The 16,620-nt window shown below is 36.5% G+C and overlaps 1 protein-coding gene across 2 annotated transcripts in view; it reads left to right on the plus strand.

Moving 5' to 3' along the window:
- Positions 1 to 16,620, plus strand: part of SNX13 (sorting nexin 13) — a 154,953-nt gene that overhangs the window by 85,593 nt on the left and 52,740 nt on the right. For both annotated transcript variants that reach the window (XM_007463059.1, XM_007463058.1), the window contains 2 exons: positions 11,608 to 11,712; positions 12,324 to 12,456. In XM_007463059.1, coding sequence (XP_007463121.1) covers positions 11,608 to 11,712; positions 12,324 to 12,456 — 238 coding nt within the window. The remainder of the gene's footprint in view (positions 1 to 11,607; positions 11,713 to 12,323; positions 12,457 to 16,620) is intronic.

The following is a 16,620-nucleotide window of genomic DNA, read 5'->3' on the forward strand; positions in this document are numbered from 1 at the left end:
AACAACAAAGCCCCCACATAAATGAAGCACAAACTGACAAAATTGAGGGAGAAGTAGACAATTCAGCAATAATAGTTGGAGACTTCAATACTCACTCTCAAAAACTGATAAAACAATTAGATAGAAAATGACCAAGGATATACAAGAATTGAACAGCCCTATACACCCGTTAGAACTCTCCACATTCTCGGTGGCTTAACTCAACAAAGGTTTATTTCTCTCCATGCCACAGTCCAACGAGAGTGAGTGAGGCAGGGTGAGGAGTGGAGAGCGAGCAGCAGTGAATAATAGGGTGACCCAGGCTTCCAGACTCCTCTTTTTTTTTTAAACATCTTTATTGGGGTATAACTGCTTTACAATGGTATGTTAGTTTCTGCTTTATAACAAAGTGAATCAGTTATACATATACATATGTTCCCATATCTCTTCCCTCTTGCGTCTCCCTCCCTCCCACCCTCCCTATCCCACCTCTCCAGGCGGTCACAAAGCACCCACCCTCTCCAGCATTTATTGTTTCTAGATTTTTTGATGATGGCCATTCTGACTGGTGTGAGATGATATCTCATTGTAGTTTTGATTTGCATTTCTCTAATGATTAATGATGTTGAGCATTCTTTCATGTGTTTGTTGGCAGTCTGTATATCTTCTTTGGAGAAATGTCTATTTAGGTCTTCTGCCCATTTTTGGATTGGGTTGTTTATTTTTTTGTTATTGAGCTGCATGAGCTGCCTGTAAATTTTAGAGATTAATCCTTTGTCAGTTGATTCATTTGCAAATATTTTCTCCCATTCTGAGGGCTGTCTTTTGGTCTTGTTTATGGTTTCCTTTGCTGTGCAAAAGCTTTGAAGTTTCATTAGGTCCCATTTGTTTATTTTTGTTTTTATCTCCATTACTCTAGGAGATGGGTCAAGAAGGATCTTGCTGTGATTTATGTCATAGAGTGTTCTGCCTATGTTTTCCTCTAAGAGTTTGATAGTTTCTGGCCTTACATTTAGGTCTTTAATCCATTTTGAGCTTATTTTTGTGTATGGTGTTAGGGAGTGATCTAATCTCATACTTTTACATGTACCTGTCCAGTTTTCCCAGCACCACTTATTGAAGGGGCTGTCCTTTCTCCACTGTATATTCCTGCCACCTTTATCAAAGATAAGGTGACCATATGTGCATGGGTTTATCTCTGGGCTTTCTATCCTATTCCATTGATCTATCTTTCTGTTTTTGTGCCAGTACCATACTGTCTTGATTACTGTAGCTTTGTAGTATAGTCTGAAGTCAGGCAGCCTGATTCCTCCAGCTCCATTTTTTGTTCTCAAGATTGCTTTGGCTATTCGGGGTCTTTTGTGTTTCCATACAAATTGTGAAATTTTTTGTTCTAGTTCTGTGAAAAATGCCAGTGGTAGTTTGATAGGGATTGCATTGAATCTATAGATTGCTTTGGGGAGTAGAGTCATTTTCACAATGTTGATTCTTCCAATCCAAGAACATGGTATATCTCTCCATCTGTTTGTATCATCTTTAATTTCTTTCATCAGTGTCTTATAATTTTCTGCATACAGGTCTTTTGTCTCCTTAGGTAGGTTTATTCCTAGATATTTTATTCTTTTTGTTGCAATGGTAAATGGGAGTGTTTTCTTGATTTCACTTTCAGATTTTTCATCGTTAGTATATAGGAATGCCAGAGATTTCTGTGCATTAATTTTGTATCCTGCTACTTTACCAAATTCATTGATTAGCTCTAGTAGTTTTCTGGTAGCATCTTTAGGATTCTCTATGTATAGTATCATGTCATCTGCAAACAGTGACAGCTTTACTTCTTCTTTTCCGATTTGGATTCCTTTTATTTCCTTTTCTTCTCTGATTGCTGTGGCTAAAACTTCCAAAACTATGTTGAATAAGAGTGGTGAGAGTGGGCAACCTTGTCTTGTTCCTGACCTTAGTGGAAATGCTTTCAGTTTTTCGCCATTGAGGATGATGTTGGCTGTGGGCTTGTCATATACGGCCTTTATTATATTGAGGAAAGTTCCCTCTACACCTACTTTCTGCAGGGTTTTTATCATAAATGGGTGTTGAATTTTGTCAAAAGCTTTCTCTGCATCTATTGAGATGATCATATGGTTTTTCTCCTTCAATTTGTTAATATGGTTAATCACATTGATAGATTTGCGTATATTGAAGAATCCTTGCATTCCTGGAATAAACCCCACTTGATCATGGTGTATGATCCTTTTAATGTGCTGTTGGATTCTGTTTGCTAGTATTTTGTTGAGGATTTTTGCATCTATGTTCATCAGTGATATTGGCCTGTAGTTTTCTTTCTTTGTGACATCCTTGTCTGGTTTTGGTATCAAGGTGATGGTGGCCTCGTAGAATGAGTTTGGGAGTGTTCCTCCCTCTGCTATATTTTGGAAGAGTTTGAGAAGAATAGGTGTTAGCTCTTCTCTAAATGTTTGATAGAATTCGCCTGTGAAACCATCTGGTCGTGGACTTTTGTTTTTTGGAAGATTTTTAATCACAGTTTCAATTTCAGTGCTTGTGATTTGTCTGTTCATATTTTCTGTTTCTTCCTGATTCAGTCTTGGCAGGTTGTGCATTTCTAAGAATTTGTCCATTTCTTCCAGGTTGTCCACTTTATTGGCATAGAGTTGCTTGTAGTAATCTCTCGCGATCTTTTTTATTTCTGCAGTGTCAGTTGTTACTTCTCCTTTATCATTTCTAATTCTATTGATTTGAGTCTTCTCCCTTTTTTTCTTGATGAGTCTGGCTAATGGTTTATCTATTTTGTTTATCTTCTCAAAGAACCAGCTTTTAGTTTTACTGATCTTTGCTATTGTTTCCTTCGTTTCTTTTTCATTTATTTCTGATCTGATTTTTATGATTTCTTTCCTTCTTCCAACTCTGGGTTTTTTTTGTTCTTCTTTCTCTAATTGCTTGAGGTGCAAGGTTAGGTTGTTTATTTGTGATGTTTCCTGCTTCTTAAGGTGGGCTTGTATTGCTATAAACTTCCCTCTTAGAACTGCTTTTGCTGCATCCCATGGGTTTTGGGTCGTTGTGTCTCCATTGTCATTTGTGTCTAGGTATTTTTTAATTTCCTCTTTGATTTCTTCAGTGGTCACTTCGTTAATAAGTAGTGTATTGTTTAGCCTCCATGTGTTTGTATTTTATACAGATCTTTTCCTGTAATTGATATCTAGTCTCATGGCGTTGTGGTCGGAAAAGATACAATTTCAATTTTCTTAAATTTACCAAGGCTTGATTTGTGACCCAAGATATGATCTATCCTGGAGAATGTTCCATGAGCACTTGAGAAAAATGTGTATTCTGTTGTTTTTGGACGGAGTGTCCTATAAATATCATTTAAGTCCATCTTGTTTAATGTATCATTTAAAGCTTGTGTTTCCTTATTTATTTTCATTTTGGATGATCTGTCCATTGGTGAAAGTGGGGTGTTTAAGTCCCCTACTACGAATGTGTTACTGTCGATTTCCCCTTTTATGGCTGTTAATATTTGCCTTATGTATTGAGGTGCTCCTATGTTGGGTGCATAAATATTTACAGTTGTTATATCTTCTTCTTGGATCGATCCCTTGATCATTATGTAGTGTCCTTCTTTGTCTCTTCTGGTAGTCTTTATTTTTAAGTCTATTTTTTCTGATATGAGAATTGCTATTCCAGCTTTCTCTTGGTTTCCATTTGCATGGAATATCTTTTTCCATCCCCTTACTTTCAGTCTGTATGTGTCTCTAGGTCTGAAGTGGGTCTCTTGTAGACAGCATATATATGGGTCTTGTTTTTGTATCCATTCAGCCAATCTGTGTCTTTTGGTGGGAGCATTTAGTCCATTTACATTTAAGGTAATTATCGATATGTATGTTCCTATTCCCATTTTCTAAATTGTTTTGGGTTCGTTATTATAGGACTTTTCCTTCTCTTGTGTTTTTGTCTAGAGAAGTTCCTTTAGCATTTGTTGTAAAGCTGGTTTGGTGGTGCTGAACTCTCTCAGCTTTTGCTTGTCTGTAAAGGTTTTAATTTCTCCATCAAATCTGAATGAGATCCTTGCTGGGTAGAGTAATCTTGGTTGCAGGTTTTTCTCCTTCATCACTTTCAGTATGTCCTGCCACTCCCTTCTGGCTTGTAGAGTTTCTGCTGAGAGATCAGCTGTTAACCTTATGGGGATTCCCTTGTGTGTTATTTGTTGTTTTTCCCTTGCTGCTTTTAATATGCTTTCTTTGTATTTAGTTTTTGACAGTTTGATTAATATGTGTCTTGGCGTATTTCTCCTTGAATTTATCCTGTATGGGACTCTCTGTGCTTCCTGGACTTGATTAACGATTTCCTTTCCCATATTAGGGAAGTTTTCAACTATAATCTCTTCAAATATTTTCTCAGTCCCTTTCTTTTTCTCTTCTTCTTCTGGAACCCCTATAATTCGAATGTTGGTGCGTTTAATGTTGTCCCAGAGGTCTCTGAGACTGTCCTCAGTTCTTTTCATTCTTTTTTCTTTATTCTGCTCTGCAGTAGTTATTTCCACTATTTTATCTTCCAGGTCACTTATCCGTTCTTCTGCCTCAGTTATTCTGCTATTGATCCCATCTAGAGTCTTTTTCATTTCATTTATTGTGCTCTTCATCACTGTTCATTTCATCTTTAGTTCTTCTAGGTCCTTGTTAAATATTTTTTGCATTTTCTCCATTCTATTTCCAAGATTTTGGATCATCTTTACTATCATTATTCTGAATTCTTTTTCAGGTAGACTGCCTATTTCCTCTTCATTTTTTAGGTCTGGTGGGTTTTTGCCTTGCTCCTTCATCTGCTGTGTGTTTTTCTGTTTTCTCATTTTGCTTTTCTTACTGTGTTTGGGGTCTCCTTTTTGCAGGCTGCAGGTTCGTAGTTCCCGTTGTTTTTGATGTCTGTCTCCAGTGGCTAAGGTTGGTTCAGTGGGTTGTGTATGCTTCCTGGTGGAGGGGACTAGTGCCTGAGTTCTGGTGGATGAGGCTGGATCTTGTCTCTCTAGTGGGTAGGTCCACATCTGGTGGTGTGTTTTGGGGTGTCTGTGAACTTATTATGATTTGAGGTAGCCTCTCTGCTAATGGGTGGGGTTGTGTTCCTGTCTTGCTAGTTGTTTGGCATAGGTCCAGCACTGTAGCTTGCTGGTCGTTGAGTGAAGCTGGGTGCTGGTGTTGAGATGGAGATCTCTGGGAGATTTTCACCATTTGATATTATGTGGAGCTGGGAGGTCTCTTGTTCACCAGCGTCCTGAAGTTGGCTTTTCCACCTCAGAGGCACAGCACTGACTCCTGGTTGCAGCACCAAGAGCCTTTCATCCACACGGCTCAGAATAAAAGGGAGAAAAAGTAGAGAGAAAGAATTAGTAGAAGTAGGAAGAAAGAAAGGAGGAAAGGAAGGAAAAAAGAAAGAAGATATAGTAAAATAAAATAAAGTATAATAAAGTTATTAAATTAAAAAATAATTATTTAGGGGAAAAGAAGGGACTGATAGAACGTTAGGATAAATGGTGGAAGCAAAGCTATACAGACAAAATCTTACACAGAAGCATACACTTGCTCTCGAAGTCCACCTCCTCAATTTGGGATGATTCGTTGTCTATTCATGTATTCCACAGATGCAGGGTACATCAAGTTGATTGTGGAGCTTTAATCCGCTGTTTCTGAGGCTGCTGGGAGAGATTTCCCTTTCTCTTCTTTGTTCTCACAGCTCACAGGGGCTCAGCTTTGGATTTGGCCCCGCCTCTGCGTGTAGGTCGCTGGAGGGCGTCTGTTTTTTGCTCAGACAGGTCGGGGTTAAAGGAGCCGCTGATTTGGGGGCTCTGGCGCACTCAGGCCGGGGGGGAGGGAGGGGCACGGCGTGTGGGGTGGGCCTGCAGCGGCAGAGGCCGGCGTGACGTTTCACCACCCTGAGGCCCACTCTGCGTTCTCCCGGGGAAGTTGTCCCTGGATCCCGGGAACCTGGCAGTGGCGGGCTGCACAGGCTCCCCGGAAGAAGGGTGTGGATAGTGACTTGTGCTCGCACACAGGCCCCTTGGTGGCGGCAGCGGCAGCCTTAGCGTCTCCCGCCCGGCTCTGGGGTCTGCGCTTTTAGCCGCGGCTCGCGCCCGTCTCTGGAGATCCTTTAAGCAGCGCTCTTAATCCCCTCTCCTCGCGCACCAGGAAACAAAGAGGGAAGAAAAAGTCTCTTGCCTCTTCGGCAGCTCCAGATCTTTTCCAGGACTCCCTCCCGGCTAGCCGTGGTGCACTAACCCCTTCAGGCTGTTTTCACGCAGCCAATGCCAGTCCTCTCCCTGCGCTCCGACCGAAGCCCGAGCCCCTGCGGGTGAGCAGCCCCGCCCGCCCCGGCGGGTGAGCAGACAAGCCTCTCGGGCTGGTGAGCGCCGGTCGGCACCGATCCTCTGTGCGGGAATCTCCCCGCTTTGCCCGCTGTGCTCTCCTCCGCCGCTCCGAAGCTTCTCCCCTCCCTCTCCCGCAGTCTCCGCCCGCGAAGGGGCTTCCTAATGTGTGGAAACCTTTCCTCCTTCACAGCTCCCTCCCACTGGTGCAGGTGCCGTCCCTATTCTTTTGTCTCTGTTTTTTCTTTTTTTCTTTTGCCCTACCCAGATACGTGGGGGAGTTTCTTGCCTTTTGGGAGGTCTGAGGTCTTCTGCCAGCATTCAGTAGGTGTTCTGTAGCAGTTGCTCCACGTGTAGATGTATTTCTGGTGTATCTGTGGGGAGGAAGGTGATCTCCGCGTCTTACTCTTCCGCCATCTTACCCTCCGCTTCCAGACTCCTTTATTCTTAAAGTACATTTACTTTGAAGTGACTTCCGGGGCTTACCTGGTGGCGCAGTGGTTAAGAATCTTCCTGCCAATGCAGCGGACACGGGTTCGAGCCCTGGTCCAGGCCGATCCCACATGCCGTGGAGCAACTAAGCCCGTGCGCAACAACTACTGAGCCCGAGCTCTAGAACCCGCGAGCCACAACTACTGAAGCCCACGCGCCTAGAGCCCCTGCTCCGCGACAAGAGAAGCCACCGCAATGAGAAGCCCACGTATCACAAAGAAGAGTAGTCCCCACTCGCCGCAACTAGAGAAAGTCCGCATGCAGCAACGAAGGCCCAATGCAGCCAAAAAGAAAAAAAAAAGAAAACACGGTACATCAAAATTTATGGGATACAATTAAAGAAGTGCTTACAGGGAAATGTGTAGCCTTAAATGCCTAATTAGAAAGAAGAAAGATCTCAAATTTCACCTTAAAAATCTAGAAAAAGAAGAGCAAGACAAACCCAAGCAAAGAGAAGGAAGGAAATAGTAAAGATCAAAGTGGAAATCAGTGAAATAGAAAACAGAAAAACAATAGTGAAAAATCAGTACGACCAAAAGTTGGGAAAAGAGCAACAAAATTGACAGACCTTTAGCTAGATTGGCCCAGAAAAAAGATACAGATCACCAAAATCATGAATGAAAGAGGAGGCATCACTGCCAACTCTATAGAAATTAAAGGGCCTATAAGGAAATCAAACAACTTTATGACAAGAAACTTGACAACTTATATGAAATGGACAAATTCCTGGAGAGACACTAATTGCCAAACTGACTTAAGAAGAAACAAAATATAGTAAATAAATTTAATTAATAATTAAAAATCATCTTTCAAAGAAAAGCCCAGGCCTAGCTGGTTTCACTAGGTATGGATTCTGTCATACATTTCAAGAAGAAATAATACCAATACTTCACAAACTCTTCCAGAAAATAGAGAAAAAAGAAACATTTCCCAACTCATTTTATGAGTTGTGTCATTCTCATATCAAAGTCAGACAAAGACATCATTTAGAAAACTACAGACTAATATCCCTCATGAATATGGACACAAAAATCCTCAAGATTCAAGGTTGCTCACACTCCAGTACTTTTAATGGCTATGCTTATAATACCTTTTAATTTATACTTAACACAAAAATTGTATTTGAATTTTAAGTATGAATGTTACTTGGAAACTGCTTATTTGTGCATTTGCTTCCATTTTTGCCTTATGAAATATACCCTACTTAAAAGAGTACACAGTTTTAAGAATAATAGTAGAGCAAACACCTTTATACCCCATCCAGCTTTAAAAATAGAATATTCATTATAGTTTTAAAGATCCCTATATATTCTTTACCTGTCATTACTTCCTTGCTTCCTGATGAAGCCCATTTTCTGTAATTATTCACTTGCTTTCTCATACAGTTTTATTATACCTGTATGTTCTGAACAATATTACTGCTTCAGCTTTCAGAGATTTTGACGTTACCGAAATGTCAGGAGAGAACTTTAGATGGCTTCCAGATGGCTATCATTGTTGCCAGTCATAGTAAAGATGCCAACGGTGGCCTGCAGTAAATCATATTTTCAAAGAATGGGACTATAAAACCTTTCTTGTCCCAAAGAATGGGACAAGAATAATGTCCTCTCATTTGAAAATGCATCAAGAATGAGTATGGTGAAATAAACAGAAATTTATATGCTTTCTCTAAAACTATTGAATGATTTTTGAAGGGACTAAAATAAACCTTGAAATGGATGGGCTGAACTGAATTCTTTATGTGTAGGCTGTAACAAAAACTCATATAATGAAAAAAATGACTCACTTTTTGGAACTAAGGCTAATGAGAACTCAACTATCACCAGAAGGGAACAGCTAGTTTAAAGAGGATTTTCTCACTATCTTTACTAAAACTATAATTTATTTGGAATGCACCTTTACCACATTTAAATGATCTGTGTGTTTTAAAACCATTTTCCTTGAAAAGGAGAGGTTTAACTTATGACATTCATTATGCTTCGAAGTACTTAAAAATGGGCATTTTAGACATGGGTAGCCTGTATGATGAATTCATAGATGCAAAGGACCTGACAGACAAACAGCTGGTCTATGAAACAAACCTGGAGATACAAATCCCTACAGGTCTAAAAACCTGCTGTTTTTAGTGAGTAAAATCCCATTATTCTTTGCCTAAATGATTTTATTGAAGGGATATTTAACTTGATGTCATGACATTCCACTGGTTAGAGAAATAAGTGTGATATATAGGCTTAAGAGCAGAGCTGAAAGTCATAGTGAATTTTATTTTACAGTTGATTGTACTTAGTTATACCACTGCATAAAATAATATCCTGAAGGCTGCAGGCAGATCAGAGAAGTATTGTTTAAAAGGGCAACACACAAATACCCTACAAGATCATGGAATAAAAAGAAAAGTAATTGTTTACTTTTTATTAAATATAGATATATCTATTTAATTAGTCCTATTATATGTATAATCTTTTAAAAAGTCTTACATTTTTATATTTTAAGAATATACAATATAGTGTCTATAATATTTAAATTTAAAAGTAAAAAGTTTAAAATATGTTAAAATAAGTTGCTGTGTCAGAGTACAGAAACATTAAGTATATTGTTTAATATTCTCATTTTTTTTGATTAGTCCAATTAATTACTAATTGCCACTGTTAACTAGTCCTTTTGTTTTGTTTAAATAACTACATTTGTGTAACAGAAAAGTAAAGAATACAGATTAATAGATAATTTTGGAAAAACACCCATTTTTGTATTTTTATGTTAAAGAAGTAACATATGTATAAGTATTTCTTCCATATTACTTTTTTTGAAAGGTGGGCTCTCTGAAAGTTTTGGTCACCCTCTTCCAAGGATGAGGCTTAATCCAATTCTATATTCCTGAGATTATAGAAAAAATTAAACTAGATAAATAGATAATGTTATTATTTTCAAATTTTTCTCTTATTTCCTAGAAACTGAGTTTTACTGAGCTTAGAGGGCAAATGAAAGGACAAAACTAACTTAAATCTTGTTCCTCTCTGATCTTTGTCACGTAGTTGAAGTTGTTTAGTTCTCCTGGTCTTAGTTCGGGGGAAACAAAAAAACACCACACTCGTACACAAACAAATAGTAGGTAAGTATCCTTCTCTTCCTCCTCCAGAAAAACTCCACACAAACCAAAAAACAACCACCACACAACCTACTTGGGTTTACTACCAGGAGTGTTGAATTAACAAGGGAGCATTAGAAGTTGTGTAGCCGTTTGCCTCCTGTTTACTTACTTGAAAGAAAACTAAAAAAAAAAAATTTTTTTGGAGTGTAGTTGAGATACAGTGTTGTGTTAATTTCTGCTATACAGCAAAGTGATTCAGTTATACATATACACATTCTTTTTCATTTTCTTTTCCATTATGGTTTAGCACAGGATATTGAATATGGTTCCCTGTGCTCTACAGTAGGACTTTGTTGTTTATCATTCTATATATAATAGCTTGCATATGCTAAGGCCAAACTTCCAATCCATCCCTCCCCCACCCCCCCTCCCCTTTGGCAATCACAAGTCTGTTCACTATGTCTGTGAGTCTGTTTCTGTTTTGTTGATAAGTTCATTTGTGTCATATTTTAGCTTATGCATATAAGTGATATCATATGGTATTTGTCTTTCTCTTTCTGACTTAACTTCATTTAGTGCGATAATCTCTGGATTTATCCACATTGCTGCAAATGGCATATTTCATTCTTTTTTGTGGCCAGGTAGTATTCTATTGTATATATTTATCACATCTTTATCAAATTCATCTGTCATTGGACATTGAGGTTGTTTTCATGTCTTGGCTATTGTGAATAGTGCTGCTTTGAACATGGGGTGCATGTATCTTTTAAAATTATAGTTTTGTCTGCATATATGCCCAGGTTACTTACTTACTTTTACTTTTTTTCTTGATATATCTTCTTTTTTGTTCCTTAGATAGTCTATTAGCATAGAGAAATCACTTGAACAATGCATTCTTTTGGTACTTTCTCTAAAAGTTACCATCCTTGTTCATTTATTCTCTAGAGCCTTCAGAACTAAAAATACATAAGTTGACATGCCAAAGATGACCATATTTCTAGCTTCTCAGTGTTATTTTCTTTCAGTAAAGTAATTTTTCACATTGAACATGATATTTTATATTTCTGTGTAGTATCTGTCACATTATGCACCTTGAGATGGAAATTGTTGGAACAAATTAACTTCAGATTTTTTCCATCCTGTATCACGCTGGAACTTTGCTGCAGTATTATAAAACCAAATTAAGATAAGCATAGTCTCTTTTAAGTGCCATTCAAAAGGATTGTTTCTAACATTAAATGATAAATAACAAATGTATTATTCTTTTGGTATTTTATTAAATACACATCTCGGACTACTGAGTGCTCAACACTAACGCCTAATGACAGAGTTTCCTATGTGCTAGACACATATGCCTTACGTAAATCTCTTTTCATCCTCATAATAACCCTATGTGGTATTTACCACCATTTTGCAGATTAAGTGAAGCCTAATGAGAGGTAAGTTGCTCGGCAAAAGTCAAGATTTAAATCCATGTTTGTCGAACGGTCGACTGTGTAGTACCTGATGAAAAGAAGGTTCTAGCTCTTATTTCAGCCTTTAATCATCAGGATGTCATTTACAAACCAAGGATTTTCTGGCATTTACTTTCAATAATATGATTCCATTATTCTCCTACTATTAAGGCTTAACTTGTATTTAGAAATTCCAAAGATCACTACTACTGTTATTTTTCTCTGTTTGTCAGGCATCTCCAAGAGTTACTGTTGATGATTATTTGGTAGCAAAATTAGCAGATACTTTGAATCATGAAGATCCAACTCCTGAAATCTTTGATGACATTCAAAGGAAGGTATTATGTACAACATTTATCATTATATCTTTCTCGAAAACAGTGTATATTTCTGTATGCATGTAATTTGTTTATAAAAGGTTTTTGAAGCATTAAGAAAGTACAGTGGTAACTAAAAAGATGAGTTATGGTAATAATATCAGTACTTCACAATTACAAAAAAGGCCAGTTTTTCTTTGTTTATTTAATTGACAAATGAGGAAAATCCTTAGCTGGATTGTTTAATTTGAATCTGACTGAAGGGCCAGGTATAGATTCTAGAATTTTATGAATTGATGATGTATAAATAACATGATTCATTTATTTGAATATGTGTCTTGAGCCTTTATGTGTACTTGTTTCTTAGAGAGTACTACTTTCTGGAACATTTTATGTAACCTGCTGTCATGTGACTTGAGTTGCAGTAGGACCTGTTTCAGTACAATTTGGGTACTGGAGGGACCAGAAAAAAATTATTGGTTGTGACATAGTCTTATTACTGACATCTTGTTAATATGGAGCCTGTAATTCATTACAGTAAGACCTCTGTCTAGCTTTCGTTGAAATCTTATTAGTGGAAATCACTGCATTATCTGTATTAATGATTGAATATCTTGATTTATTTCAATAAGGTATATGAATTGATGCTACGAGATGAAAGATTTTATCCTTCCTTCAGACAGAATGCACTTTATGTGCGCATGTTAGCTGAGCTGGATATGTTAAAAGATCCTAGTTTCAGAGGATCAGATGATGGTGATGGAGGTAAGGTGGCACATGTTGTACATTTATGTGTATATGTATATTCCTGTATATATTCTGCTTACCAAAAAAAGTCCTTTCAAATAAGATAAAAAATGTTCTTGAAACCCAAATATAAATTGTAGTATATTTAAAAATCTGTAATTAAATGACAAAGTTTACTTTCTATACTAAATTAAAATGTTAAAATTTAATAACAAATTTGAATGTAACTATTGAAAATAGAATTCTTAAAGAAGCATGTTTTCTTGAGTTGTGTCACCCCAGTGTTTTTATGGTAGTTTCCCTTTTGTTTATAAGTAATAATAGTCATGACTAGCAATAGGATTATTGAGAAGATTAAATGAAATAACAAGTGATGATCCTGAGAATGTGCCATAAACTATAAAACATAAAAATACAGTTATTTCCCTCTTTAATTGTACCCTTTTCCAAATCCTGCACAATATAAGCTGGAGGAAGCTATAAGAGTCATTTATTCCAATCGTTCAGTTTTTTTCTATCTACATGTTATAGTAAAGAAAGCATAATATTGTCATAATATTTAGATTTTATTCCTTTTCTTATTGCTTGTGTGATGTTGGCCAAACAATTTCTTTAAGCCTCTTTCTCAGCTGTAAATCTGGAATAATATTCTTCTCATAATAATATCTTACCTCAGAGTTGTCATATTTTAATGGAATTCTGTATATAAAAATGAAGTATAAACTAAAATGCAAATATCAGTTTTTATTAGTAGTAAATAATTGGTTATTTAAGAATAGTGGGAGAGGCAGCCCTTAGAGTACAGTTGGCAGATTTTAGACCTGATGACCATTTCACTTGTGATTCAATTCAGAAGTCCTTATTAAACTCTAATTAAATATCTAGTATTTGATAAACTTTCTAGCAAATAAGCAATGTAAATACAAAGTAAATGGGAAAGATTGGACTAAGAACTAATTTTAAGAGAGTGCTTTAATTATGCTCATTTACTTATGAATAGATTTTATGGACAGGACCACTTGAAGTTGGAGATATAATAGATGTATTAGATAGTGAGCACTGCTTTAAAAAATACCTCTGTTATGGAAGCTTTCCAGCCTCCCCTCTTCTCTACCTATCCTCCCCATCCCCTAGTCTATATTAGTGAGATTTAAAAATTTTTTTCTATATATTTTTTTAACATCTTTGTTAGAGTATAATTGCTTTACAATGGTGTGTTAATTTCTGCTTTATAACAAAGTGAATCAGCTATACATGTGCATATATCCCCATATCCCCTCCCTCCCACCCTCCCCATCCCACTTCTCTAGGTGGTCACAAAGCACCGAGCTGATCTCCCTGTGCTATGTGGCTGCTTCCCACTGGCTATCTCTTTTACGTTTGGTAGTGTATATATGTCCATGCCACTCTCTCACTTCGTCCCAGCTTCCCTTTCCCCTTCCCCATGTCCTCAAGTCCATTCTCTACGTCTGCGTCTTTATTCCTGTCCTGCCCCTAGGTTCTTCAGAACCATTTTTTTTTTTTAGATTCCATATATATGTGTTAGCATACGGTATTTGTTTTTCTCTTTCTGACTTACTTCACTCTGTATGACAGACTCTAGGCTACAAATAACTCAGTTTCGTTTCTTTTTATGGCTGAGTAATATTCCATTGTATATATGTGCCATATCTTCTTTATCCATTCATCTGTTGATGGACAGTTAGGTTGCTTCCATGTCCTGGCTATTGTAAATAGAGCTGCAATGAACATTGTGGTACATGACTCTTTGAATTATGGTTTTCTCAGGGTATATGCCTAGTACTGGGATTGCTGGGTTGTATGGTAGTTCTAGTTTTGGTTTTTTAAGGAACCTCCATACTGTTCTCCATAGTGGCTGTATCAATTTACATTCCCACGAACAGTGCAAGAGGGTTCCCATTTCTCCACACTCTCTCCAGCAAGATTTTACTTTTTAAATAATCTAAGAAATCTAGTTACAGAAGTTTCCATGTTGTAATAACTTTTATATTGATTGTTGATCTAATATCTTGGTTATTTGTAAAATTGGGATAATATTTTATTAACTGGATTTGATTGCGTAATTGGGGAAGTGTTTTTTTTTTAAAGAGTACTTCTGTGGGAGATGAATAGTAAAATTCAGTGTACCTCAAGTATGTTATATAGTATATCTATTTACTGTCTCTCTTGAAAAATCTGTTGCATAGCTGCTAAGAAATTTGCAGTAGGAGCTCTGCTTCCAAAAAGGACTATTTAAAATGTTTTTATTGTTTATTTTAATTTTGTCTACTTTAGAAATTTCCTTAGTATTGTGAAACGGATTTGCTATCTGACCCAGAATGAAAGAGGATAAATTGAATCATAATCAGCTAATATATGAGTGTCTAAGTATTATATAATGATGACAGTAACAATATTCTCTGGGAGTAGGTTTTGATCCTATAGTGTAAGAACTTCAAAATCTTCTAAATCGACTTTTAGCTTCCATTTATATTTGTCTTGTATGCAACTAATGGAAGCAAATTATTTATGTTGTCTCAAACTTCTCAAAACCTCATACTTAAAACACAAAGTAGATTAAAAGTTTTTTTTCTGCAACTAGTTTTGATCTGAAGTAAATGTACTTCTATTATATATCAGTCATTGAGTAGTCCCTCACATCGGAATCATTGATTGTAGTTTGGAATTAGTGTATATATATATCTCTTTCGTCTTTCTAAGACATTGCTTTTTAACATTCTGTGTTCTAATTGATGAGCTTTTATATATTTTATAACTGAGAAATTGCCTAACCCTTTTTTGAAACGATTTGAAAAAAGTATGTGGAATGATGGGTATAATATGAAACATTATTTTTAAAAATGGCAGTTAGGTATATTATGTTTGTCAGTGTTTAGGTTTTAGGCACTTGTGACAACTTTTTCAAATAGTGATGCTTATGATTTTCTTGTCTTTATAAGATTGTTTAATTAAAAATAGGCCTTTCTTAAATCTTCTGGTTATAAATTCATTGTCTGACTTTTCAAATTAAGCTTCCTGGCACGTGTATTTTTTAAAGTCCTGAGGTTTGGGCTACTTTTTAGACATTTTGAAATAATTACCTAATCCAGTGTTTAATGTGTAGCTGATTTTAACAAAATGCAGCCTAAATTGAGCACAGAATTAGTGGGCCAAATCTTTCCATGTGTAATAGTCTCCGCTGGTGGTTTTTCTTTGCTGTGGAAGAAATTTCATTCCTATTTAACTAAACTTCTGTAGGTGGGCAGGTAGGTGGCTGGATGGCGTGCTAACCCATGCCCTCTCTCCTCCTCTCCTCCCCTTTCTTCCTTTTCTTTTTCTTTGTTCATAATTGCCTTCTTTAGTTAGTTCAGCTTTAAATTATTTTAAGAGTAGATATTTTTTCCTTTATTAAAACATACTTTCAGGGCCTTTTAAAAATATTTAAATTGCGCTGTTTTAAATTTTAATTTCAATCACGTTTCTCTCATTATGTCAAACAATAGTTTCTTTTGTTTTCTAATATTAATAAGCAGTTATTAAAGTTTTGATTAAATGTGGACCTAGATTGGCTTTAGGCTCTTATTTCTGGATCTTATTATTGATCAAGAAAGTAAACTATGCCTTGCTTTGCTCCTAGTTTCTCTTTTAATTTGACATGTCTTTGGTGGGAAGACTTAAGAGGTGGGCAGGCCACAGAAGGAGGTAGGAGGCATATAATTGAATAAGGAGGTTAGAGAACTCTTTGTTTACTCATTTTAATTTTCACCTTGCTGTTAACCAAGGGGTAATCCTAGGTGGGATTTCCTATTTTTGTGACCAAAGTTTTGAGGAACCGAGAAATGTTCTTGGGCGTTTAGAGTTGTTGAAGTTGGAAAGCAACACCAACTGCCTATTTCAAGAGCAATAGAAATTTCCTTTGAAGACCCATCTAGAGATCCAAATTATAAATAATCTCTTAAGGGCTACGAGCCATACATTAACTTTAAACTGTTTATGAATATTGCTTTACCATATATTCATTTGTGTTTTTAACAGAGGGATATCTTAATTGGTAACCTAATTTGCTCAGATATAGACTAAAATTCTGAGGGAAAGATATTAATTTCAATAATTCACTTACTCTCTAATGTTAATTTTTAAAAATAATTTTAGTTGCTTTTTAATTAAATGACATTACACATA

The sequence above is a fragment of the Lipotes vexillifer genome, unplaced genomic scaffold (assembly GCF_000442215.2).
Source record: "Lipotes vexillifer unplaced genomic scaffold, Lipotes_vexillifer_v1.1 scaffold1061, whole genome shotgun sequence".
Lineage (NCBI taxonomy): Eukaryota > Metazoa > Chordata > Mammalia > Artiodactyla > Lipotidae > Lipotes > Lipotes vexillifer.